The sequence below is a fragment of the Schizosaccharomyces osmophilus genome, chromosome 1 (assembly GCF_027921745.1).
Source record: "Schizosaccharomyces osmophilus chromosome 1, complete sequence".
NCBI lineage: Eukaryota > Fungi > Ascomycota > Schizosaccharomycetes > Schizosaccharomycetales > Schizosaccharomycetaceae > Schizosaccharomyces > Schizosaccharomyces osmophilus.
Window position 1 is genome coordinate 4664787 of NC_079238.1, and position 21808 is coordinate 4686594.

Consider the following 21808-nt stretch of genomic DNA (forward strand, 5'->3'; position numbering starts at 1 on the left):
CAACACAGTGATACATGCATCGTTTGTATACATTAATAATATTGCCCCCATTGATCACTAAGCCGTGACTGTTTTTTGGTGGTTTACGAACAAGCGTTTCTTACTTAAAAATATTGTTCGTCCACCAACCTCTTTTGAAACTAAACAAAATGGCACGTAGACCCGCTCGTTGCTACCGCTACATTAAGAACAAGCCTTACCCCAAGTCTCGTTACAACCGTGCCGTCCCTGATCCCAAGATCAGAATCTTTGACTTGGGCCGTAAGCGTGCCACTGTTGACGAGTTCCCCTTGTGCATTCACTTGGTTTCTAACGAGTTGGAACAAATTACCTCCGAAGCTCTCGAAGCTGCTCGTATTACCACCAACAAGTACTTGGTTAAGATCGCTGGTAAGGATGCTTTCCACCTCCGTGTCCGTGCTCATCCCTACCACGTTGTCCGTATCAACAAGATGCTTTCTTGTGCCGGTGCCGATAGATTGCAACAAGGTATGCGTCACGCTTTCGGTAAACCCAACGGTTTGGTTGCCCGTGTGAGAATTGGCCAAGTCTTGATGTCTATCCGTACCAAGGACTCCAACCGTACTACTGCTATTGAAGCCCTCCGTCGTTGCCAATACAAGTTCCCTGGTCAACAAAAAATCATTGTTTCCAAGAAATGGGGTTTCTCTCAATACAACCGTACTGAATTCATTGAGAAGCGTAGCCGCGGTGAAGTCATTCCTGATGGCTGCTACGCCAAGTTCTTGAACAAGCGTGGTAAACTTGACGAGAAATTTGAAGCTTTCCCTGATGCTTCTTTCAACCTTGCTTAAGTTAGCATAGCGTACAACGCACTACAGCTTGTATAAAATTTGGTTTATCCAGGAGTTATATTCATTCAGTAAATCATAGGTATAAATTTAAACATTGTTTTAGTTGCTACTATTTGGAATTTTTAAGAGACAATCCACAATAAGACATTGCAAAAAGCTAAACCGAAGATAATTAGACCTGTAACGAAAACCGCATATATATGTTATTTTACAATCTAATGTACACAAAATCTGAAGCCGTTAGAGTTGAACTCTTGAACTATTGTAATCCTGAAACCCTGAAAAAATCGCTTAGTACTCCCAGAAAGCAAACTAAACCATTTTAAATTAACAAATCCTCATCAGCATCCTCTTCTTCGTCAAAATCGTCGACCTTATCCGCATGGTAAATTATAGCACCCCCATCGACGAATCCAAATTCAGCTGGCTTTGCGACGTCTTGGGCGCCAAAATGAGGTAGAAACACTCCTTCTCGTTCTTTTCGTTCTTTTTCTGACAAAGTAAGATTGAAAGGAACATCGAGATCCGTCGGTGCTTCCGGCTCTAACTGCTTCTGAGAGCCGACAAAAGGCGTAAAGGCTTCAAGAGCCCCATTTTTTAAAGTACATGTTTCTTTAATAACACGTCCGCTCTTCTTTCGAAAATCTACGTAACAAACTATAGCTGTTTCACAATTCGATCCTAACAGATTGACAATGGTGCAATCTTGTAATTCTTCCGTCAATGGGTTTGGTTGACTTCGCATTCTCGCATCGTGTTCCACCATGATATGTTGCATTCCAGTGAATGAAACAGTGCACGTACTTGTATAGTCTAAAAATGTTTCACAGGTGGGGAGGTAAGATGGATAATTTTCCAACGATACGTCCTTGTGGTAGGCCGTAAGGAATGCAGTAGATCCCAAAGCCAGGATAGATCCAAAAAACATAGAGAAACTAGATACAGAGTTGTTCAAAATTGGATTTATGACATCAACGACAATTAAATGCTGATGCTCTGGTTTCCACCATTGCACAACCTCGTCATACAACTCTTTCAAGCTCTTCATTTTATTCCAGCTTGTAGCATAGATGAATTGGTCGACTTCAGAAGGGCAGTTGGCTTTTAAAGTCTCGTAAGAAACGAATAGCACTTTAATATTTCTGCCGGAAATCAATTGTTAGTAATTTCGTACACTGTGAAACACCAGTCTTTCGTACCTGGAAGCTGCTGACTTGATCATAAACTGAAGGAGAGGTTTACCCGTTTGCTGAATATCATCCTTAAGAACTGTCAATGGAGATAATTCGCGTAAGCATCGATCAAGCAAGAATTTTGACATCTTATAATTATATTCACGGGGAGCTCGTATCAATCCAAAAAATCCTAGAAACCCTGTCAAAGCAACCGAACAAATAGAAACAAAGAAAATATATATTGGCTTTTGAGGAACCTATACTGCTATCCAGTATATAGAGACGTTCTTTCCTATGGTCTTTTAGAACCCTTGTGCAACTGCCAAAGAATAGCGAATCTGTACGATCACGTAAAATTAATATTGGATGGATTTCTTGTACTTCGCAATTTGAGACATTGGGACGTACATAGGGTAGGGCTGTGACTGTTGAGCCAAACAGCATCAAAATACTAGGAGAAGGAGAGTAAAGGTCAACCCAACTTTTTCAAACATGGAAAACGACGCTGGACAATTGGTTGACCTTTACGTCCCCCGCAAGTGGTAAGAAATACTTTTGAAAGAAACATAAGAGAAAGATGAACAAGTACTAACAGTGTAAATAGCTCTGCCACTAACCGTATCATCCAAGCTAAGGATCACGCTTCCGTTCAACTTAACGTTTGCGCTGTTGACGCTGAAGGTCGCCAAATCCCTGGCGAGAAGACCACCTACGCCATCTCCGGTTTCGTTCGTTCCAAGGGCGAGTCCGACGACTGCATTAACCGTCTCACCACTCAAGATGGTCTTTTGGATGGTGTCTGGTCTTACCAACGTTAAGAGCTGTATTATGCTTCTTACCTAGAAAAAGGTCAAAATTGATGCTTGGAATTTAAGCCAAATTCTTATTTTTGTACGGCTTGTAGTATTCGTGGGTTTAATAAAAGTAATTGAAGAGTAGATTCATGTAGCAAGTGCTGTTTCAGTAGTACGGTTTTGATGAAGAATTTCTTGAATTGTTACGTGGGTTAGTGTATGATTTACACAACTTTTGATTCTGTTATGCAGTGAATTCTTCCAAAGCTCATCCATTGATTCATTGAGAAGGCTTATTTTGGCTTATTTTCGTTGTGTAGTCCTTTCTATTTCCAAAATAGTTCCTATGATACTGTGATTGTTTATTCTTTCTCATTATCAAGAAATAGGGCCTTATTTGACACCTCGGAACGGTATGCTTTATCGATATTGTATAAACGAAGTTTATGTGATTTAGGTGATTCTTACAACAAACACTTGTAGTCGTTGCAAACACCCCATAATCATAGGAACTTTGATGCTTTCATCCGTTTTTGAATAAAATCGAATATCAAATTTGGAAGAATTCCTCTTTTGTGAATAGTTATTACATTGAAGTTGTTGAACAACATTCACCTACATCAAAACATCAACAAACAATGTCGGAATCGTTACAGTCCCAATCACCGGAGAAGCAAGTCCCTTCTTCTTTAGCAGCTTTTACGTCCAACATTCCGAATGAATTATTTTTAGGACCGGATGGTCGTCCCGTGCCTCTGGAGCAACGAGGCTCGAATCAACAATCCCAAAAAAACGTGCCTCGGGCTTTAGTAAATGAAGATGATATTATGGCTGTCGAAGGGATTATGAATCATGGTGGTAGCAATGAAAGGCCTTCCTTGTCTCATACACCTAGCTTTGTCGACCTCCAAGGTACTCATCAAAACCATCGTACTGAGAATGCTCGAAATTTTGGAACTTCCAGATTAGACGATGTTGCTCCAAACGCAGACGGTATTCGCCGGCTACGCACTTCTGCCTCCTCCTCTGGGTTATCTGCTGCCCTTCGTCATGCCAAGAATGAACCCCAAGTATCTTCTACTCTCTCTTTACCTGCCATGGCACAAAAGGCCCATTGGGAACGTGAAACACCCGAAATTTGTGTGCCACTAAACCCTGACACCGGTTCTGTACCAATCATTCATCCTGAACAAACTGATCGTGGCCTTCCTTACGCACCTGACGAAAAGTTCGTTAACTCCGGCTCTCGCAAGTTGCCTAGAAACATATCATTGGATGAGTTGTCTCGCTCACCGCCTAAGCACGTTGACGAGAATGGTAACCATAGCGATTGTGCTCCTCCTGAGCCTTGGGAAAATGAATACAACGAAGTGTTGGATGATGTAGAACGTGCTGCCGAGGGTACTGCCTCTCTTCCCTACACCTCCAAGCCTTTAGCTGAGGACCGTCAGCGGTCTCATTGCAACCTCACTGAATCTGATAACATCTGTGGTTTGACCGCTGGTAAAAGCGAACCGATGCCCGATATCGATCCATCTACTACAATTGACGAAAACAGCTCTCTTGAGCCTCAACAGGGATTCTTTACCAAAGATGGTGAAGGTACTGCTGGCATGCCTTTTGACGTCGTTAGTAACTTACCCATTCCAAATGAAAATGCTCACCATACTTCTTGGGACAAGAGAAAACCATCCAATGTGGAGCCTAAGAAGGCAACATTTCAACTCCAATCTCCTTCTACTACTACACCCAATACTCCCACTGTTTCCCGGAACCCGAGCATTCCTGATCAAATTGCCCACTTAGATTCTCAAAAGGAAACAAAGAAGGAAACGCTTGATAAGGAAGAACCTAAGAGAGAAGTTGAAAGAGAAGATATAAAGGAAGTTCCTAATGAGGAACTTAAGAAAGAAGAGCCCAAGAGAGAAGTTGAAAGAGAAGATTTAAAGGAAGTGCCTAATGAGGAACTTAAGAAAGAAGAGCCCAAGAGAGAAGTTGAAAGAGAAGATTTTAAGGAAGTGCCTAATGAAGAACTTAAGAAAGAAGAGCCTAAGAAAAAACTAATAAGAGAAGGGCACAAGAAGGAAAATGGTGAACAGTTCAATATTGTTAAGTCTCTCCATAATGATACTACAAAAGACCAAGAAGAAATGGAAGGTAAACTAGAGACCGAAGAACAAGGTGTTACTTCTCCGGAAGATAAAGCCGAGTCCGTGCCTTCGTCGGATGGTTCCGAAACATCCGCTGCAAATGAAACTGCGCGTCGTCTTAATGCGCGTCCCAACAAGTTTACCGGATCTCGTGCTGGTTTTGTCGCAGCATTGGAATCGCGCCTTCAGAAGGGTCCTTTGATGCAGGCATATGCTCCCAAGCCCAAGTCACCATCCCGTTCTGAATCTGAAACCTCTGTAATGAACAATCCATGTGAAACCAATAATGAAGCTGCGAACAAAGATTCTACTGATCTTTCTACTGCTCCTTCAGCTTCTCTTCCTGATGCTCGCAAAACCCGTGCTCGTGGACCTGCTCGCCGACCTCCTACTATTGCAACAACCAAGTCGACTTTTATGATAAGTGACATGGACGTATTTTTGGAGTTCCCTCCATCGAACTGCTGAGCTCTTTTAAGGAAGTAGTTTATAAGCTTTGTGCTGCCAAAGCTTTCTGGTCCACTATCAAGCCTCTGCATAGTTGTCCTTCAATGATTGCCCTTAATTTATTTTGGTAAATGACTAGCATACGGAAATGGTTTACTACGTTCCCGTAATGTAAGCTATGAATAACCACAATTCGAATATATGTTTAGAGTTTCAGAACATTTTTATACCACTTATAAGAGCCGAATGTTATTTTGGAATTATTAAAGAAGTTTCTGATCCTCCTTTTTGAAGTTACGCTACTTTAATGAAATAAAGACAAGACATACAGATTTAAGCAGCTGTAATAACCCATTGAATAAGTAATTGAATTTGTAAGCATTTACTATTGTTAGGCATAAATCATATGAAATACAAAAACCTTTTAACTAAAGCACATTTGTATAATGCACGTCAAACATCCTTCAAGCGTTATTTAGGATAATTATAAGCAAAGCTACTTGCACTAAAATGAAAAATCGCTAATTAATTAGATCTTAGATGTTTCCGCGTGCTTTGCTATGCTGAGATATACGAATTACAGGATATGCTCAAATATTCGGTTATCTATGAACGGTCTTATTTTTTTTTTAAGAATAAAAGGAGGAAATCTCTGCACTATATTTGCCTAAAATTCTATTCATTCTATTGAATTCTGGAAAGGCCATAAAAATGTATCGACGTAAATAATATTTTACTGTCTGCATACAGATGCTGAACAATAACAATCCGGTTTATAGATTATATAAATAAGTAAGGTTTAAAGGTGAAAACTCTACCCGGATTTTCTTGTTTCTCGTTTAATGCCTTTTTGCAAAATAAAGTAAATTAATCTGAACACTTGTGTTTCTTGTCGCAAGAGTCGTCTCAAATAAATGCGAGAAACCAAATTGAAAACTAGTAGGTTTCTACTAAAATCTCCTGTTGAAGAGGATGATTTTGATGAAATTACGGAAATAAAATCCAATCCAAAAGTCTATCTCACACAGCTATATGGAAATATCACTAGCCGGGAGTATTGCAGGTTTATGTTTCAACACTATATAACAGATGCTCGGGTCTCTCTAGCAAGGCGAAAACGATGGGTTTTCGGCATTTATCCATTAGAAACATCTTATGAATTCCCAAAACGAAAGTATATAGGGAACGTTGGGATCTCAAAGAACGCAGTTTCTTCTGAAACAGCTGATCTATTTTTTGAGGTAAGCCCTGATTACTGGGGTCTTGGCGTTGCTACAGAGTGCATATCCAAAGCTATGGAATTTGCCTTTGAACAAGGGGTAAAAAGAATTGTGGCAGATCCCGTGCATGGAAATGAAGCAAGCAAAAGAGTTGTTACCAAACTTGGATTTCATGATACTGGCCGCTCTGTTCCTACATATACGGGCACCTCGAAGCATATCTATGTATTCCCAAAGCCAAAAGCGGCAGCAAGAATTAAAAATTAAGCCATCAAATGTCAATTGGACACTATTGCTCCGTTTCTTTTGCAACCTCGCGATTACGTTTGATTAAATGTTCAAAATTACAAGGGTTTAATGCAAAGCAACTTGTTTACATTCTTATGTCAGTGACCATAGTAAATTGCTTTCATAGAATAATCAATTACTATTTCTGAAAGGATTCGGCAAATGAATAAAATAATCTGTAATTCTATTCGCTCTGTAATGCTGCATTTTCATTATGTTATTTCATTACACTGAGCGGCTTCACTAGAGATATCCAACCATAAAACTGAGGATTTACTGGATTTGTGAATGAATGCTATGATACTATTATTAAAAAAGCCATTTAAAAATTCTTTAAGTTATGCACAAAACTACTTTGTAAAAAGATTCTCGCAGTATAACCACGAAGAGCGACTGTTTACAAATTTACACAGGAAGGAGAGACGATCGATCAAAGATGCCTTAGATGAACAAACAAGATTTGAAATTACAAAGATTCTTAAAAAAGATCCAATTGACATTGTATGTGCCTTTCCTGGGAATCAAACCCACAATTCTCAATGGTGCCAGGTTGCTAATTTCTAACATTAGATAAAAACTATAGAAAAGTCGCGTCTGAGAGGCAAAAGCTCAGGAATGCCTACGTTTCTGAAAATGTTGGATGTTAGAGATGAAATGGCCAAGGACAGCAATATCGAAAACAAACGTAAAACAAGTGTTGTCGTCATCAATGCAGCCGAAAACGAACCCGGGACTTTTAAAGATAGAATGCTGTTGTCTTATGAACCGTTGAAGATCATTGAAGGAGCATTGATTGCTTCTAGTGCAGTAGACTCCACCCTTTGCTACATATATACCCGAAAAGATTACTACGCAGAAATGATTAACTTACAAAAATCAATAGTACAATGTTATGGAAGCAAACTATTAGGAAGAAATATCCTTGGAACCAATACAAAACTGGATATTCTTGTTCATCCAGGTGCAGGTACTTATATCACCAGTGAAGAGTCCGCTTTATTAGAATCTCTCGAAGGTCGTTTTCCGATCGCAATGCAACTGCCTCAGCCCGTAAGTGCAAAGGGTTTATTTGGATTACCGACTCTTATGCTGAATGTGGAGACAGCAGCCAATTTATCTGATATCATGAAGAGAGAAATATCGAATAAGGAAGTTGAAAATAATTATGAAACCAAGCTGTTTTGCATCTCGGGAGATGTGAACAATCCAGGTATAACAGAGGGGAAGTTATCTTGTAGCTTGAAAGAACTCATCGAAACACACACAGGGGGTGTGAAAGATGGATGGGACTCATTGGTCGGCGTATATGCTGGGGGTCCAGCTTCAGGCATTTTAAATAAGGAACAGTGTGAACGGACGACTATGGATTACCAGACTTTGGAAGCACTTGGCTGCAATCTTAAGAATGGATCACTTATTGTGCTAAATAACCAGGATCATGTTGTTGATAGCCTTCTCAACTTCTTTAGGTTCTACTCCAAAGAAACTTGTCATATTTGTCCCGTTTGTCGTCCAGGAATTGAAGATGTTGAGGATGTATTGACTGATTTACAACATGGAACAGCGAATTTTGGTGAAATACAAAATATACTTTCACGTTTTCAACAACCTATGCAAGAAGGTATAGTTTGCGGTTTTGCTGATAATTTTCGACGCCCATTTCTAACTTATGTAAACAACTTTCAGCACGACCTCGTCCGACGAACACGATGATAACATACATTTTAATTTCTGTATCAAAATAATAAATTAATGGTTCTTAATGTATATTTTTCACTCAGAATCCTCGCAGGTTACTTGTGTAAGATACTGACCATTGACTTGAGAATCGGCAACCCCCAATTCATTCCAAGTATGTACACCAGTTCCAAGGTTCCCAACAAACACGGAAACACCAGCACTCTGATCAACAAATGCTGCTTTTGCTAATGTAGTGTTAATAGCCCCTAAAGCTAAAGTCCACTTTGGCTGAACAACGGCATCTGATTGCTCGCAAGCGTAACCAGAAGGTATATCGATAGATAGCACTAGGGCATTTTGTTTGTTTATCCAGTTGATCAAAGAAGTTGTTTTTTTGTCATTAGCAGAGTGGAAACCGCTGACAGTATCGACAATTAGCTCAATCGGAGAAGAAAACTTATCAACAAATTCAGCAAAATTTTCATTTGGCATATGTCCTCCAGCGGCTAAAAACATGAGTAATTGCTTGTTATCAACATTGTAAGGTGTCAATAAACGAAGAACCACGTTTACACCGATAGCACAGAGTCTTCTTCCAGCTGCAACAGCCGCGGATGCATGGTCATGCTGACCCACGACGATACAAACTAAAGGCTGGGAGTTATGGTTAGAAGCCGTGAATCGTTTATGTCCACCCAAGACAGAGTATATAAATTGGGAAATAATCTGAGCAGCATTTTCAATGACGATATCTGTGCTCGTTTTCGCAATAGCTAATGCTACAGCCTGTGCGAGTATATCGGGTTGAACTGTGCTTAATTTTTCGCCAGACACTGTTCGTATAACTGTCGGAGCTAACTGACCATGACGGTCCTTTTTGTTTGAAGTTTCAAAATTAGAACCAACTTTGGAGTTTGATCCTTTCGAAGACGATTCATTAATCATCAAGGAAGCCAAGGAAGCATCGATGTTATTTCTAAATTTCTTGGTAAAGGAAGGGCTTGGGTTTTTTGAGTCTGAGGAAATCTCTTTTTCGTTAGAATCCAAAACATTCTCGTTGGGATGATAGTTTGTAGGATGGTGGCTTTTGTTGTGCGCCACGAGTAATTTTGTAGGGTCTTTCTTATCTTTTTCCTATACAAGGATGCATGTTAGTACTATGTCTAGTTCATCAGTCCCTAGAGGCCTTGCAATTAAGCAATGAAGAAATATACTTCTTTCATGCAATGCCTCTTTCTTTTAGTATTTGACGTACCCGAAATTCTGCAAATATCTGTTTTTTGTCAAATTTCTCCAAGTTTGCTGCGAAGTCAAACTCGCCATCACAATCCATAGCCCATTGACCTTTAGAAGAATCATTCTTTGTCTTTGATTTGCTAGGTGTGTTTCCTAAATTGGTGTTGGAAGCCGGCTTTGAGTTATTCTTTTTTGACGATGGTGAGGGTGAACCAGGGACACTTGGTACAAGTTTTAGGTTTTTTATGTCCGACGTAACTATGCTTTTTGTAGTATTATCCGAGAGTCTTAATTGAAGCGCCGCATTTGCTGCATCAAAGTTTGCAATAACCCCTTGTGCAACATCTTCATTATTGAGGTATACCTCTACTTTGGAACCATAAAAATCAGCAACAGACATGTCTAATAAATTACTGTACAATCTCTCCACAAACGAGAGTTGTATTAATAAAAAAACTGATCGAAAACACTCAAATTCAATGAATGGTAGGTCTATAACATAGATGTTGTAACTTCATGCAGACCAACTGAAAGCATCACTCTGGTGTGCTAATGTAAATAACGAATTAAAGCATACAGCAAAGTTTATTTCTGGATTATCAACAAAAACTTACTCATTAGAAATAGCCATAAAAGGTGGAAACATACAAAGGTTGTTTTATTCATTGTCGAGTAAACAGTAGATATAAGGCGCTATGCTATCTTAGGGAAACTTTCCAGTATCCTTTTCAACTCAGTTAAAATCGTTCCAACATGAGCATGTCTGAGTCAATTTGAAATTATTTATATTGAAGACTATTTTTGATTTAAAAGTTTTATTTCAAACAGAAAAAATAAACCAAAACTGAGCCAAGAAAGTGAAACATTTATCAGATGATTAAATCCATAGAACTCTGGGTTTATTTGCCAAGTCCTGCTTTCTTGCAAAGTGATAAGATATCACCAATTTGGTTTTCGTTACCGTGAGTCAAAATTGTGGGCTTTCCTGTTCCTTTTCCAGGATTGTTTACATTACCAGTCAAAACTCTTCGAGCAACTCTAGTCAAGTCGGCGGGAGTCAAACTTTCTATCCTTTCACACATTTCCCTGGGAGAAATATAATCACCATTCTGGGTTTGGACTTGACGTCCTAAATCTTCAAGGGAAATCATTCTGCTTTCCAGGTTCATAAGTAAGGAACTACGAAGCTGATTTTTAGCTCTCTCTGCTTCTTCTTTGCTAATAGACATGGCAATGCTGCAGAGTTCACGAATTATAATCGGAGCGGCCAAATGAGAAGCATCGTCCAAAATCGTGATAAAGATACCAAAAAGACCACTATCGGTATAACTGTGATTAAATGCCATGCATGTTTCGACCCAGGGGTACTGGTTCAGGACGTCTAAATACAAACGAGAATACATACCTTTTCCAGGGCCTCCAGCACTAAAGGATCCACCGCCTCCTAGCAAGAATTGAAGACAAGCCAATGCATAAATATCGGGGTCAGTAACCGATAACCCCTCCATAGCTATTAATACATGGGAAAACTCCTGTTGATAGGGAACCAAAGGCGCTTCTTTTTTGTTGATTGACATACTTCCACCAGTGTAATGGGAATATTCCGATGACACCGGGGGTTGATTTGATTTTGGTAGATGACCATAAAATTCCTCGGTTATGTTTCGAGCGACGTTTTCGGGAATACCAGAATAAGCAAGTGTCATATTTTTTGGATGATAGAAATGTTCTAAATAACTGTGGATGCTATCTTCTGTCACAGAAGATGCCTTTTCAGGTGGGCAAAGCAAGGAGTTACCAAGGGTGTTATTTTTGAAAGCAGTAACATGAGCCAATTCACCCAAAAGAGCGTCCGGCTTCGTCCAAAGCTCTGAATTTTCATAGTTGATGCTGTCACGATAATGCATAAGACCATCTTCTGAAATTTCAGGATAAAGAACGGTTTCTGATAAAAGTTTCGCCATTTTTTTAAAATCTTCGTTAAACACAGCAGTTTGGTAAATCATCGACTCTCGACTAGTTGCACACATATAGTTACCGCCTAGAATCTCAAGCTTTGCTTTCATATCTTCTACCGATGTGTACTTTGTCCCTTGGAAAGCAAGTCGATCCATAAAGTGACTAATCCCTGTTAATTCTTTTGTTTCATAACGAGATCCTGCGTTTACATATACGCCAAGGCCTGTAAAGTGCCCTGGTCGTGGATCTGTAACGTAGGTAATTCCATTGTCTAATTTTTGAGATCGAATAGGATATTCTTCAAGTTCATTCGTAGAGAAAAAATTTTTTGTTCTTAAACATGACTTTAATCCATGCTTATATGAAGGTAAAATCCCAACATTTGAGCGTAAATTGAGTGGAAGTTTCATTACTCGCACACTTCGTGGTGGTGCTAATTGAGGTGTGCAGTGAAGAGAGTGTCAAGCGCACCGACAAGGAATACCTTGTTTGAGGAAGTGAAATTCGATAGAATAAAAAAGAAATCTTCGTAGCATACTTCCAAACATTTGTTCGTTGGCCATTGCCTACCAATGGTCGGGATTTTTTCACAACCGAGCATTGGAAGCTGTACCTTTGTTAAATTGTTTATAGACGATATTCTTCCCGTTCTCTTACGATTGTAAAAGGTCTTTCTGATGTTCCTTTTCATACAAGCTGGACGTTTCATAACCTCATTTTTGCGTACTACTTCGGCGAGTTTCTAAAGCCGCTTTCGCAATGTCCTACGTTCTAAGTTAACTATTTTAAAAAGACAACAGGCCTTTTCAGATAACTCTTCGCGTGCTGATTTATTCAACAGGGAGATATCACTTTCAATGAGAATTTATACTCTTCTATTCTGATACTAACATCTTGTTTATTAACGTATAACTGCAAGCGATACTGTAAACGGTGACGTTGGTAGAAACACCGAAAATGAATGTAATCACACACTCTCGGTCAGTCTTTCTTGTTGTCTTCGAGGCCTTTTGAATTCTATCATTTAAGAAAAGCAGTTCTTAATCACGCATTTCATTCCATAAACTGGCCGTTTGAAACAAAAGCGCTGGGTTTGCTTGGATTATATATTTATATATGAACGTATAACTGTTAATCATCGGAAGTCATGAGTATGTTACGAAATCTTCTATTTAAGCGTAGTATTACCTGCGGCCCATCATTTATAACATCCCAAATTCCCTGGCCGCGACTCAGCTGTTTTCGATATTTTCATTCTTCGTTCGTTTCACGTACCAATCTTAGTGAGTCTTTGAAAGAGTATTTCAAGGGGAGACTTAACGAAAGCATTGCATCTGAATATGTGTTTATGCGGATGAAGGAAGATGGACGCCCAAATAAGCTTACGTGGTGTAGTCTCCATCAAGCAATTTCAAACGCTAGGGACATGGGAGATCATGCAGTGCTAAAAGTTGCAGACCGTTCAGAAAATGTAGAGCATCCTATTTGTGTTTATGCTCCAATTCAACTGTTGGAGAACAAGCAAAATGAAAAAGCTGTACAGGAAGACAAAATCCGTCGATCAAAACATAAGAGTAAAACTCGTTTACGATACATACTTTTGTCATGGAGAATTGATAATAACGATTTGGAAAGAAAACTAAAAGGAGCCGAAAAATTCCTTCAATCTGGTATTGCGGTAGAAATTCATGTCGAAGGAAAGAAAAATACTCCTCCAGCCTCTCCTGAACAAAAACAACAGATTATAGCTGCAATCACTCGATTAAGTCGTACTGCCAAGGAATCAACGCCTCCTAGCATTACCAAACACTCTGCTATTTTTAATTATCAAGGTGTCGAAAACAACTAGCTTCTAAGAACCATCCTTTCATAATCCCCCTTTTTTATGATAGTTTGCCCTTTTAATCTCCACTTCGTCTTAAAAGATAACTTGGCGCTTGTTTCTGCACCTGCTCAAGGGACTTCAAGCAAGAGACCAAGACCTACTAAGATTTTCATTACTTTGAAATCATTCACCTGCCTCCTTCTTCTGTTGCATAAATATTTGATATTTTATTGCTATTTTTTAAGTAGACTATCAATTGAAACATTTCATTAAAATTAACCTATTAGACAATACTTTATTCTTAAGCCTTGTGTAGACTTCTTACCTACCTACAATAGCTAAAACCTCGCAACGTATATTGAGGAAGACACCTTTTTTAATTAAAGAAACAACCAACTTTCTGTCTTAAAAGTAAATCTTTGTCTTAATAAAGGTTTCTTAATTGACTCGATATTGAATTGATTGACAACCATTCCTTACAATTGAAACCATGGATCACGGCCACGATGATGGAAGTTCAATTATTAAGCACTGTTCCATGAAAATGACATTTAATACTGACTATAATAATCTTTGTATCGTCTTCAAGCAATGGCATATTGGTTCTGGTTTGCAATTTGCCATTTCCTTGCTGGCCATTGTTTTTCTTGGATTCGCCTTTGAAAAACTACGTAGCTATAATTCTATCAAAGAATGTGATTTTCAACGCTCTTATGCCGAGCAAACAAATGGACTACTTACGGCTTCGAAACGATCGGGAAAGATCAGTCGTCCATTGTGCCTTTGTGCCTTGTATGCTCTTCAACTCATATTCTCTTATTTCTTAATGCTCGTTGCTATGACTTACAATGCCTATGTAATTGCTGCAATTGCCATCGGTGCTGCCTGGGGCTACCGTCATTCACATTCTGATAGTCTACAGACTATTGGTCTTTGCCATTAATAATCGTTGCTTCTTCTCGCCCTCTTTTTTTACGCCTCTTACAGTCCTTGAACACCAAAACTTTGTAGTTAGTGCTGTAATTCTTTAGGAACTCTTTAATGCTTTATGAATCCCTCATTTTGCTTCGACTTCATAGTATTTGCTAACGAAACAATGTTTGTCCTTGCAAAAATTTCTTCATGAATACGAGGTTTTGGATATTTACTTATCTGTAGATGCTTTATGAATGATTATTTCTTATTTTGTATATTGTACAATAGTTAACGCGCTCTTCACTGATACTGATTATAACCTGGAAAACCAAAGAACATAAATATTTAAAAAACAAAACCATTTGAAGGACAATACGTCTTCAATTCTTAAGCTCCGTAAAGAAAATCATTAAAGATAACGAACCGCCGATATAAAATTTCGAAACTTTGCCTTCGTTTTTCCATTCAATTTTACCGTGTTTACTTCAATGTTTTCCAGTATGTTAATAACAAGAGTCACTTCTTTTGCTGCCGGCACGTTATAATTCAAGGGAAGATTGTACTTAGGTTTGTAAATCCATTTGCATTTTTGTGGAGGTAATAATCCCTGCGACTCAGCCAACAAGAAGTAATTAGCAGCCATTTGAGAATCCTTGTCGGCAACTGTTCCTAAAGAAAATTGAATTCCTGCTTCAAACTGAGCATCAACATCTCCCCAAGCTCCGCTAAGCTTTATGAGATGTATACCCAATGGCCGATCCCTTGTGATGCCCCAGCCGTGCATAAAGCAGACAGCTAACTCATACAATACTAGAGCGAGTAATAGTCGATCCGTAGTGTATCGCTTTGATTCTAATTCTGACGTGTATGTACTGTCAGAATTGACGGTAGCTTCCTGTAGAGAAATTGACAGTTCACGCAAAAGGAAAGTAGCCGTTTTGAGAAGGAAAAGAAAAGAAACATGTGTTTTAGGAGAACAAGCCAATCCATGTCGAAGGTATAATCCATAAATAAAAGAAGCCGTGTGATCGTCACGCCTAGCCGCAAAGCTGGAGTGTAAGAAGCCTTTGTTGAAATCATTAGAAAGATGATACCGAATCGCTTGATGCAAATGGTCTTCTTTAGATAAGTTTTCATATTTGAATAAGTTATTTTGAAAGGGGCTAAGGTCGGTTTTTAGGTTGGTATAGGGAATATCAACATGATTTTCATCTACAAACTGAATTGCACTCATTGTCAAAGCTTGCAATGAAAACTCCAAATGTCGAAGAATCGGATATTCTAACCGAGTGGAAAGAGGAAGAAGTCTGAACGAATTGCTCAAGTCAACGTTGTGTGATTTGTTTTCTGCAAAACTTTGATAAATGTTAATGGATTTATTGATGGAGACCATTGTCTTGTTCAGATTAGCCCTTTCTTTGTCTGCTCTCTTCAAAAACGGAGATTGAGTTCTGAAAATAGAGACCGTTTGATGCTTTGGAGCGGACCTGGTAAATTGAATTGCTCCATGCAATGCTGCTGGACGGCTTTGACTGCCCAACGGGGAATCAAGGGATGATGATGATTGATTAGTGGTAGCAGCGTCATTTTGTTGGTCTCTTATGATAGCAGAAAAATCACCTACGTTAGAGGAGTTGGATATGTTGCTGATATTGTAAAATTCCGCAGAGGTCTCAGGACTGTTTAACGCCTCACTGGAATGTGAAACAGTCAAGGTACTTTCTAAGGATCTGACAGGTGGAGAAGAGCTTCCAAGAATAGTTGGGGAAGTAGAAGATCTGAGTACAGGAGGGCGGTTCGCAGAGGGAGCGCTTGGATTTGTTTCACGTTGAGGGGATGAAGCGGGCAATGCCAAATCATTCGGTTTTAGGAAATCAATCTGTTGACGGTATGGAGCGTTCGGTGGATGAAGTGATTTGAAGTATTCATCGTCGTCAAAATGATTGGCGACGGCATCATTATATTCAGAATTTGAAGACAGACGGGATTCAGCGTAAAGCTTTTCAGAGTATTCAAAATCGTCATCTTCGTCATTATCGGGAGTGCCGAAAACGCTGCTTAGTTGTTTAGCAACATAATAATGATCCTCGTCATAGACACTAGGACCATGCGTTGCCATGGAGGAATGTGATTCTGAAGGGGTTAGAGGGGAGCCTGTTCGATGCATAGAAATCCCAGGAACTTTGTCTTTGGGTAAAACAAGACAGTCTTCAGATTTCGAGATTGGAGAATTCGCATAAGTATGCAAATTGAGTTGACGAGTTAAATCGCGGTGTTTTCGGGCTAAGGCGTCTAGCGGAGAAAGGCCATGGTAGCCACTTCGACGAGAACCATCCAAACTTTCACCGTCCAATTTTGTATCAACAGACAAAGGACTACTTTGAATTTTGCTGAGGCCACCACTTGAGAGTTGCTGTTCCACTTCAGACATTTCAATCAACAAAAAAAGAAAACTGAACGAAAGGAAAAAACGAGTCGTAAAGAGGATAGCTAAGAAACGCTTAAAAAGAAGAAAGGGAATAAAAATAAAAGTAAAAACGAAAAAGTTATATAGAGTATGCAGAAAAAGTATCAAAAACGAACGACAACAGCTTAAACGAATCAAGATACTTGCGAAAATGAAACAAAGCGCAAGATGAATAAGAAAACCAAAACGAAAGTGAATAAGGCGTTGAAATGAATGAATGAGAAATTTAAGATAGAAGAGAATAAAAGACAAGATAAATCAACGCAGTGTTCTATCACTGAATACAATGTAGGGAAAACTCCTGCGGGAGTTGGACAGACAATTACCTTTTAAAAGGTTTTTAAAAGGTCTTAAAACATAGAATCAATAGAAAGAAAATAAATTTACTAGCTTCTTCTTCTGCGATACAGAAAAAGCAAATTATTGAATTATGGTCGTGAGATTAGGTGGTGGATGGGTTGCATTTGGCCAGCGTATTAGGCTAACCTTTTTTACAGTGTCAAGTTTGGTAACATATTAAGTGCGAGCATAAACGGGTCTAGTGTATATTAAATTTTATTTGGTAACATATGTGCAATATTGGATTAGCTTATTAAACTACAGTCTCGTTTAAAAATGGTAGGATGGGTAGAAAAGCAAAACAATTTAAACCGAAAAGAGAGCGATTCACCAAAAGAATAAATCGACAAGAACCAATACGTATGTTGGAACAGAGTCCGTTTCCAACGGTTAACTGTATGTCGTTGTTTGGTTTGTTTTATTGATACATCCAACTTTTCCAAGCAGAAAATAAACAAACCGAAATAGCAAAATAAACAAAGGAAAGGAACTAAAAAAACAAGAGAAAAAACTTCAGTCCCATGCTGTAAAAAAAAAAAAAAAAAGGAAGAAAAAAAGAAAAAGCTGCGTAAACACAATTGATGTAAACAAACAAGTGAAAAAAAAAAAAAAAAATAGCGAAAAAATGCTAATACTACCCATAAAGTCTTTCTATTAGGAAAAAAAATAAATAAATAAAAAGAAAAGCTATAATGAACATGCTTGTAGGATTGTGCGTTTGTTTTCCATGTCGTTTGTAATCTATTCTGTTCATTACGACCAAATGAAAATCCACAACAAGCATTGTATGACAAAAGGTAGGGATCAAAAGCCATCTTATATAATTTTGTAACAAGGACCAAAAAAGAAAAGATTTATCGTTCACTGAATACCCAAGTGCCTTCCATAGAACCCGACCCTTTTGTTTACATTTGAGCCTGTGCTGAAGGCGACATTGTAAACGCCCCCACCTAAACACAACAATTATGAATACATGCCCCCAGTAAAAGCACAGTACGTTGCAGTTCAATATAATATTTAGCGAAAAAAAGGAAATTTTGCCATCACCGTTTTGCCCATTTGATTAGGAAAATAAATAAATTTAATCCTATTTTATTGATTTTATTAACACTTTTTTTTTCTTTATAAGTAGCACCTCACCTCCATGCAGAACCTCTAACTAACACCTTAACCTATTTGGTAAAGAAAAAGAACTTTTATTCTTTTTTCATTCAGGAACTGCGTTTACGTTTTATGTCTGCTATTCAAAACTTCAATACAATTGGTAAGTTGCAAATTGAAAGAGGATTCGGAAAAAAGGCCAAAATTATTGTCAACGCGTTTTTTAGAGTAGAGAGCAGGATGATTGCAGTTTAGATTTAAATTCATGAATTATTACGTTTATGTTTCACTTATTTGGCTGATCTTGGTCTTTGGAATCCATCTTTGAGTGGAAATTTTTCATACATGGGAGCAGTACTAACTTATATTAGATCCTTTTGCTGACACTGGTGATGATGATGCTCAGCCTCTGAATAACATTCATATTCGTATCCAGCAGAGAAATGGTCGTAAAACTTTAACCACTGTCCAAGGTCTTCCTCGTGAATTTGACTTGAAGCGTATCTTGCGTGTTTTGAAAAAGGACTTTGCTTGTAACGGTACTATCGTAAAGGACGATGATTTGGGTGAAGTCATCCAACTTCAAGGCGACCAACGTGTTAACGTTATGCAATTTTTGACCCAGCAATTGGGCATGCAAAAAAAGAACATTAAAATCCACGGTTTCTAGATGTTTTTTCTTTCGACATCATGTCGTCTCTCTTTACTAGTCTTTAGATGAAGATTAATGTAATGAGTGGCGTCTGCCCTGTATAAATGTTTTATTGCCTATGGAAAATATTTAGCATCTAATAAACTACATGTTGTTAGCTCCGTTTGGCATATATACATATATTGCCTGTGTCCTCGTAGTATATTATTTATTTACATGAGCTCATAAGTTATTTATTATTCTCATTAGAAACATCATAAGGTAGCGGCCGACGAGGTAGCTTATGCTTGCCAGCAATCAAAGTGGATTCGTCGGTGTTAGATTCTTTTTCTTTCGCCAGTAGCTTATCATCTGCCATTGATTCATTGACAAAGGGAAGTGTATTTTCTTGTCCTTCGGGTTGTCTTTTTGTTTCTTCCTTTGGGCTTGGCCCCGAATCTGACTTCTGTAACAGCTTAAATTGCGAGTTTTTGTTTGCAAAGGACAATTTATCATCAGTCAATTGATTCGTTTCTAAAAAGTCGTCTTTTTTGTCATTATCAATTAAATTGGGGCTTTTCGTAGGAATCTCTTTTTCCTTTGGTTGAATAATCGCCTTCCTCGAGGTACTGTTATCAGCATGAGATTCTGTATTCATGTCTTCATCCTCATCATCAGATGAATTCAAGTAATTAGCTTGGAGTTTTTTTACCATTGACTTGGCTTCTGATATTCCCTGGTAGAACGATTTTTTCGCTGCAACTCCATACTTTTTAGTCGCGTCCGATATTGTAGATTGAGAATTGTCATTCCAAAACTTCGGTCTTGATTTTCCAGACTTCGTGCTCTTTCTATCTGCAGGCGTCGATTTTACAGACTGATTGTCTCGCAATGCATAACTAGGGTTGGTATTGACGGGGAAAGGCGTTGGTAACTGAACACTTTTTGTTTCTCCATCTGAAAGAGAGTTGTCTAAATCATTTCCAAAGTCTTTAGTCAGAGACTTATTTAAATCAAAGTCTTTTACAATAGACTCACTCGATTTAATAGATTTCCAGTCTGCGTCATCTAATTGTGGTTCGGGAGATTGATCGGGTTTTTTGCTCTTTTTAGTCTCTGCTTGTTTTTCTGTGTCGTAATACTTTGAATCTTTAGAATTGTACAAACCTCCCTTTACAGGAAAAGGATCATCAGAGAAAAAAGCAATGTCGTTCATATGTGGAAGGACCATTGTTTCGAAAATTAAGTCCAGTAGCTTGTTTCGTATAAAATTCAATAGATAGCTGTTGCTAAGTTGCTTTTGGAATACAGTAGGCTCAACATGAAGTTCAACTTTGGGTTCGTTGTAGAAGCCATACCAAATTCTGTTTGAAGGGGGCGGTTTGATGAAAAGACGGACTCTTCCAGATAAGTGTCGCAAACGGATAACCAAAGAGAATTTCACCTTCTTAGAGGGAATCTTTGATCCTAGCGTTAGTTTTGCACTTGTCTCAGCCTTAAAACTACAGTCACCCTGATATAGAATATCCGCAGCCACATTTAGTTCTCCTGCTTCTGAAAAAGAAATAAGATCTAAGTTGTTAACAACAGGAACGGATTCTCCAACATCAACATTAGTAACCTGGATTTCAGACATCATTTCAGGAGTACTTATTTTAGATAATTTACGAGATAATTTGTGCTTAATCGTATTCTTGAAGCCTTCAGATTTGTGAATTCCCAAATAGATCCTTCCTATGAAAGCATTAAGCCAAATTAGGTCCGGAGAGGAGAGATTATCGAGATTATTTTTGACGGTATCATAATCAAAAGTGACAGGACCGTCAATTGGTCTGAGAGGTGGACAGGATTTCGAAAATGAGAGAAGTTTGAAATACCAATCTTCTTTTTTTGATGGAGTTCTTGCATATAAATACAGGTTTTGAGAATCCAGAGTAATCTGGTCTAATTGAGGAAGTAGCTTCCCTGTAGTAGGTTCTAATAAAATCGCATTTCGATTGCTGAAAGCTTCATTTTCGGACACCTCAGTAGGATATAATGTGATGTTGTAATTCTCTAGAACCATAGTACTTAGTAAACAATGTGTGTTTAGTGGGTCGTGCAATAAGAGTTTTCCGTTGATTAGCTTTACAAAATAGACGTTTTTGGGATTTTTTATAGCGTATCGAGTTGTTTTCCCTTCATCTGTTGAGACCTTTATATCAGAAAGTAGCGTGTTTGATTCGATCTTTCCATCAGAAGTCTCTTCAATTTCTTGAACTTTGACGGAGCCACTTTTACCATTTAGGAATGCGGGAGAAAGTCTGACCCAGTCTTGGATTACGACCGTTTCCGGCGAATCAGAGATAGTTGTTTTGTAGTCCTCAATAGAAATTTCTGCTTTATCGTCATCGGTTTTCCCTTTGGACATTAAGTACAGGTAAATTAATACCAAAAGAGGAAGAAAGGTTAATCCACCTAATAAATATGCAAGAAGGAAGGATAGAAACATAATTGGTTTAACAATTGCGGCAAGGGGTACAGTCAAATGAGCGTAAAGTTGTAGATACTTTAGTACGCTTGCTAGGAGGCGTGGAGTTTGAGAGAATTGTGGTAAGAGTAATTGTTTAGAAAGAAACTTTTAAACAGATTCTATAAGTGCTCATAAAAACATTAATAAACAGTTCGAGTTTGCGGTGTGTTGTTGAGAGTTACGTAGTGTTCGGTGGACGTTTTATGTGCAACATAAATAAAAGTAGTTGCCAACGTAAATAGAAACAAGTTACG

At 38.4% G+C, this 21808-nt stretch overlaps 13 protein-coding genes across 13 annotated transcripts; 8 read left to right on the plus strand and 5 right to left on the minus strand.

Moving 5' to 3' along the window:
- Window positions 1–149: 149 nt before the first annotated feature.
- Window positions 150–815, plus strand: rpl1001 (60S ribosomal protein L10; the record flags this gene model as incomplete). The annotated part of the gene is made up of 1 exon (XM_056180912.1): window positions 150–815. One exon carries the CDS (start codon window positions 150–152, stop codon window positions 813–815), a length of 666 nt encoding a protein of 221 aa, XP_056036199.1.
- Window positions 816–1137: 322 nt separating this feature from the next.
- On the minus strand, window positions 1138–2136 carry elp5 (elongator complex subunit Elp5; the record flags this gene model as incomplete). Its single annotated transcript, XM_056180913.1, has 2 exons — window positions 1138–1957; window positions 2015–2136. The coding sequence occupies 2 exons, from the start codon at window positions 2134–2136 to the stop codon at window positions 1138–1140; spliced, it is 942 nt and encodes a 313-aa protein (XP_056036200.1).
- A 346-nt stretch (window positions 2137–2482) lies between these two features.
- Window positions 2483–2808, plus strand: rps21 (40S ribosomal protein S21; the record flags this gene model as incomplete). Its single annotated transcript, XM_056180914.1, has 2 exons — window positions 2483–2532; window positions 2595–2808. The coding sequence occupies 2 exons, from the start codon at window positions 2483–2485 to the stop codon at window positions 2806–2808; spliced, it is 264 nt and encodes an 87-aa protein (XP_056035779.1).
- Window positions 2809–3422: 614 nt separating this feature from the next.
- aim21 (barbed end F-actin assembly inhibitor) lies at window positions 3423–5402 on the plus strand (the record flags this gene model as incomplete). The annotated part of the gene is made up of 1 exon (XM_056180915.1): window positions 3423–5402. The coding sequence occupies one exon, from the start codon at window positions 3423–3425 to the stop codon at window positions 5400–5402; it is 1980 nt and encodes a 659-aa protein (XP_056036202.1).
- An 893-nt stretch (window positions 5403–6295) lies between these two features.
- On the plus strand, window positions 6296–6868 carry SOMG_02124 (N-acetyltransferase; the record flags this gene model as incomplete). Its single annotated transcript, XM_056180916.1, has 1 exon — window positions 6296–6868. The coding sequence occupies one exon, from the start codon at window positions 6296–6298 to the stop codon at window positions 6866–6868; it is 573 nt and encodes a 190-aa protein (XP_056036195.1).
- A 309-nt stretch (window positions 6869–7177) lies between these two features.
- SOMG_02125 (mitochondrial iron-sulfur cluster protein) lies at window positions 7178–8602 on the plus strand (the record flags this gene model as incomplete). The annotated part of the gene is made up of 2 exons (XM_056180917.1): window positions 7178–7390; window positions 7460–8602. The coding sequence occupies 2 exons, from the start codon at window positions 7178–7180 to the stop codon at window positions 8600–8602; spliced, it is 1356 nt and encodes a 451-aa protein (XP_056036196.1).
- A 60-nt stretch (window positions 8603–8662) lies between these two features.
- Window positions 8663–10205, minus strand: edc3 (enhancer of mRNA decapping Edc3; the record flags this gene model as incomplete). Its single annotated transcript, XM_056180918.1, has 2 exons — window positions 8663–9703; window positions 9825–10205. The coding sequence occupies 2 exons, from the start codon at window positions 10203–10205 to the stop codon at window positions 8663–8665; spliced, it is 1422 nt and encodes a 473-aa protein (XP_056035777.1).
- Window positions 10206–10704: 499 nt separating this feature from the next.
- mas2 (mitochondrial processing peptidase (MPP) complex alpha subunit Mas2) lies at window positions 10705–12174 on the minus strand (the record flags this gene model as incomplete). Its single annotated transcript, XM_056180919.1, has 1 exon — window positions 10705–12174. The coding sequence occupies one exon, from the start codon at window positions 12172–12174 to the stop codon at window positions 10705–10707; it is 1470 nt and encodes a 489-aa protein (XP_056036198.1).
- Window positions 12175–12911: 737 nt separating this feature from the next.
- mti3 (mitochondrial translation initiation factor Mti3) lies at window positions 12912–13613 on the plus strand (the record flags this gene model as incomplete). The annotated part of the gene is made up of 1 exon (XM_056180920.1): window positions 12912–13613. One exon carries the CDS (start codon window positions 12912–12914, stop codon window positions 13611–13613), a length of 702 nt encoding a protein of 233 aa, XP_056036193.1.
- Window positions 13614–14079: 466 nt separating this feature from the next.
- On the plus strand, window positions 14080–14532 carry ctr6 (vacuolar copper exporter Ctr6; the record flags this gene model as incomplete). The annotated part of the gene is made up of 1 exon (XM_056180921.1): window positions 14080–14532. The coding sequence occupies one exon, from the start codon at window positions 14080–14082 to the stop codon at window positions 14530–14532; it is 453 nt and encodes a 150-aa protein (XP_056036194.1).
- Window positions 14533–14913: 381 nt separating this feature from the next.
- On the minus strand, window positions 14914–16935 carry nif1 (SEL1/TPR repeat protein, protein kinase inhibitor Nif1; the record flags this gene model as incomplete). Its single annotated transcript, XM_056180922.1, has 1 exon — window positions 14914–16935. The coding sequence occupies one exon, from the start codon at window positions 16933–16935 to the stop codon at window positions 14914–14916; it is 2022 nt and encodes a 673-aa protein (XP_056036411.1).
- A 1608-nt stretch (window positions 16936–18543) lies between these two features.
- On the plus strand, window positions 18544–19081 carry sui1 (translation initiation factor eIF1; the record flags this gene model as incomplete). The annotated part of the gene is made up of 2 exons (XM_056180923.1): window positions 18544–18574; window positions 18783–19081. The coding sequence occupies 2 exons, from the start codon at window positions 18544–18546 to the stop codon at window positions 19079–19081; spliced, it is 330 nt and encodes a 109-aa protein (XP_056036410.1).
- A 211-nt stretch (window positions 19082–19292) lies between these two features.
- Window positions 19293–21452, minus strand: nvj2 (nucleus-vacuole junction protein Nvj2; the record flags this gene model as incomplete). Its single annotated transcript, XM_056180924.1, has 1 exon — window positions 19293–21452. The coding sequence occupies one exon, from the start codon at window positions 21450–21452 to the stop codon at window positions 19293–19295; it is 2160 nt and encodes a 719-aa protein (XP_056036409.1).
- Window positions 21453–21808: the final 356 nt, after the last annotated feature.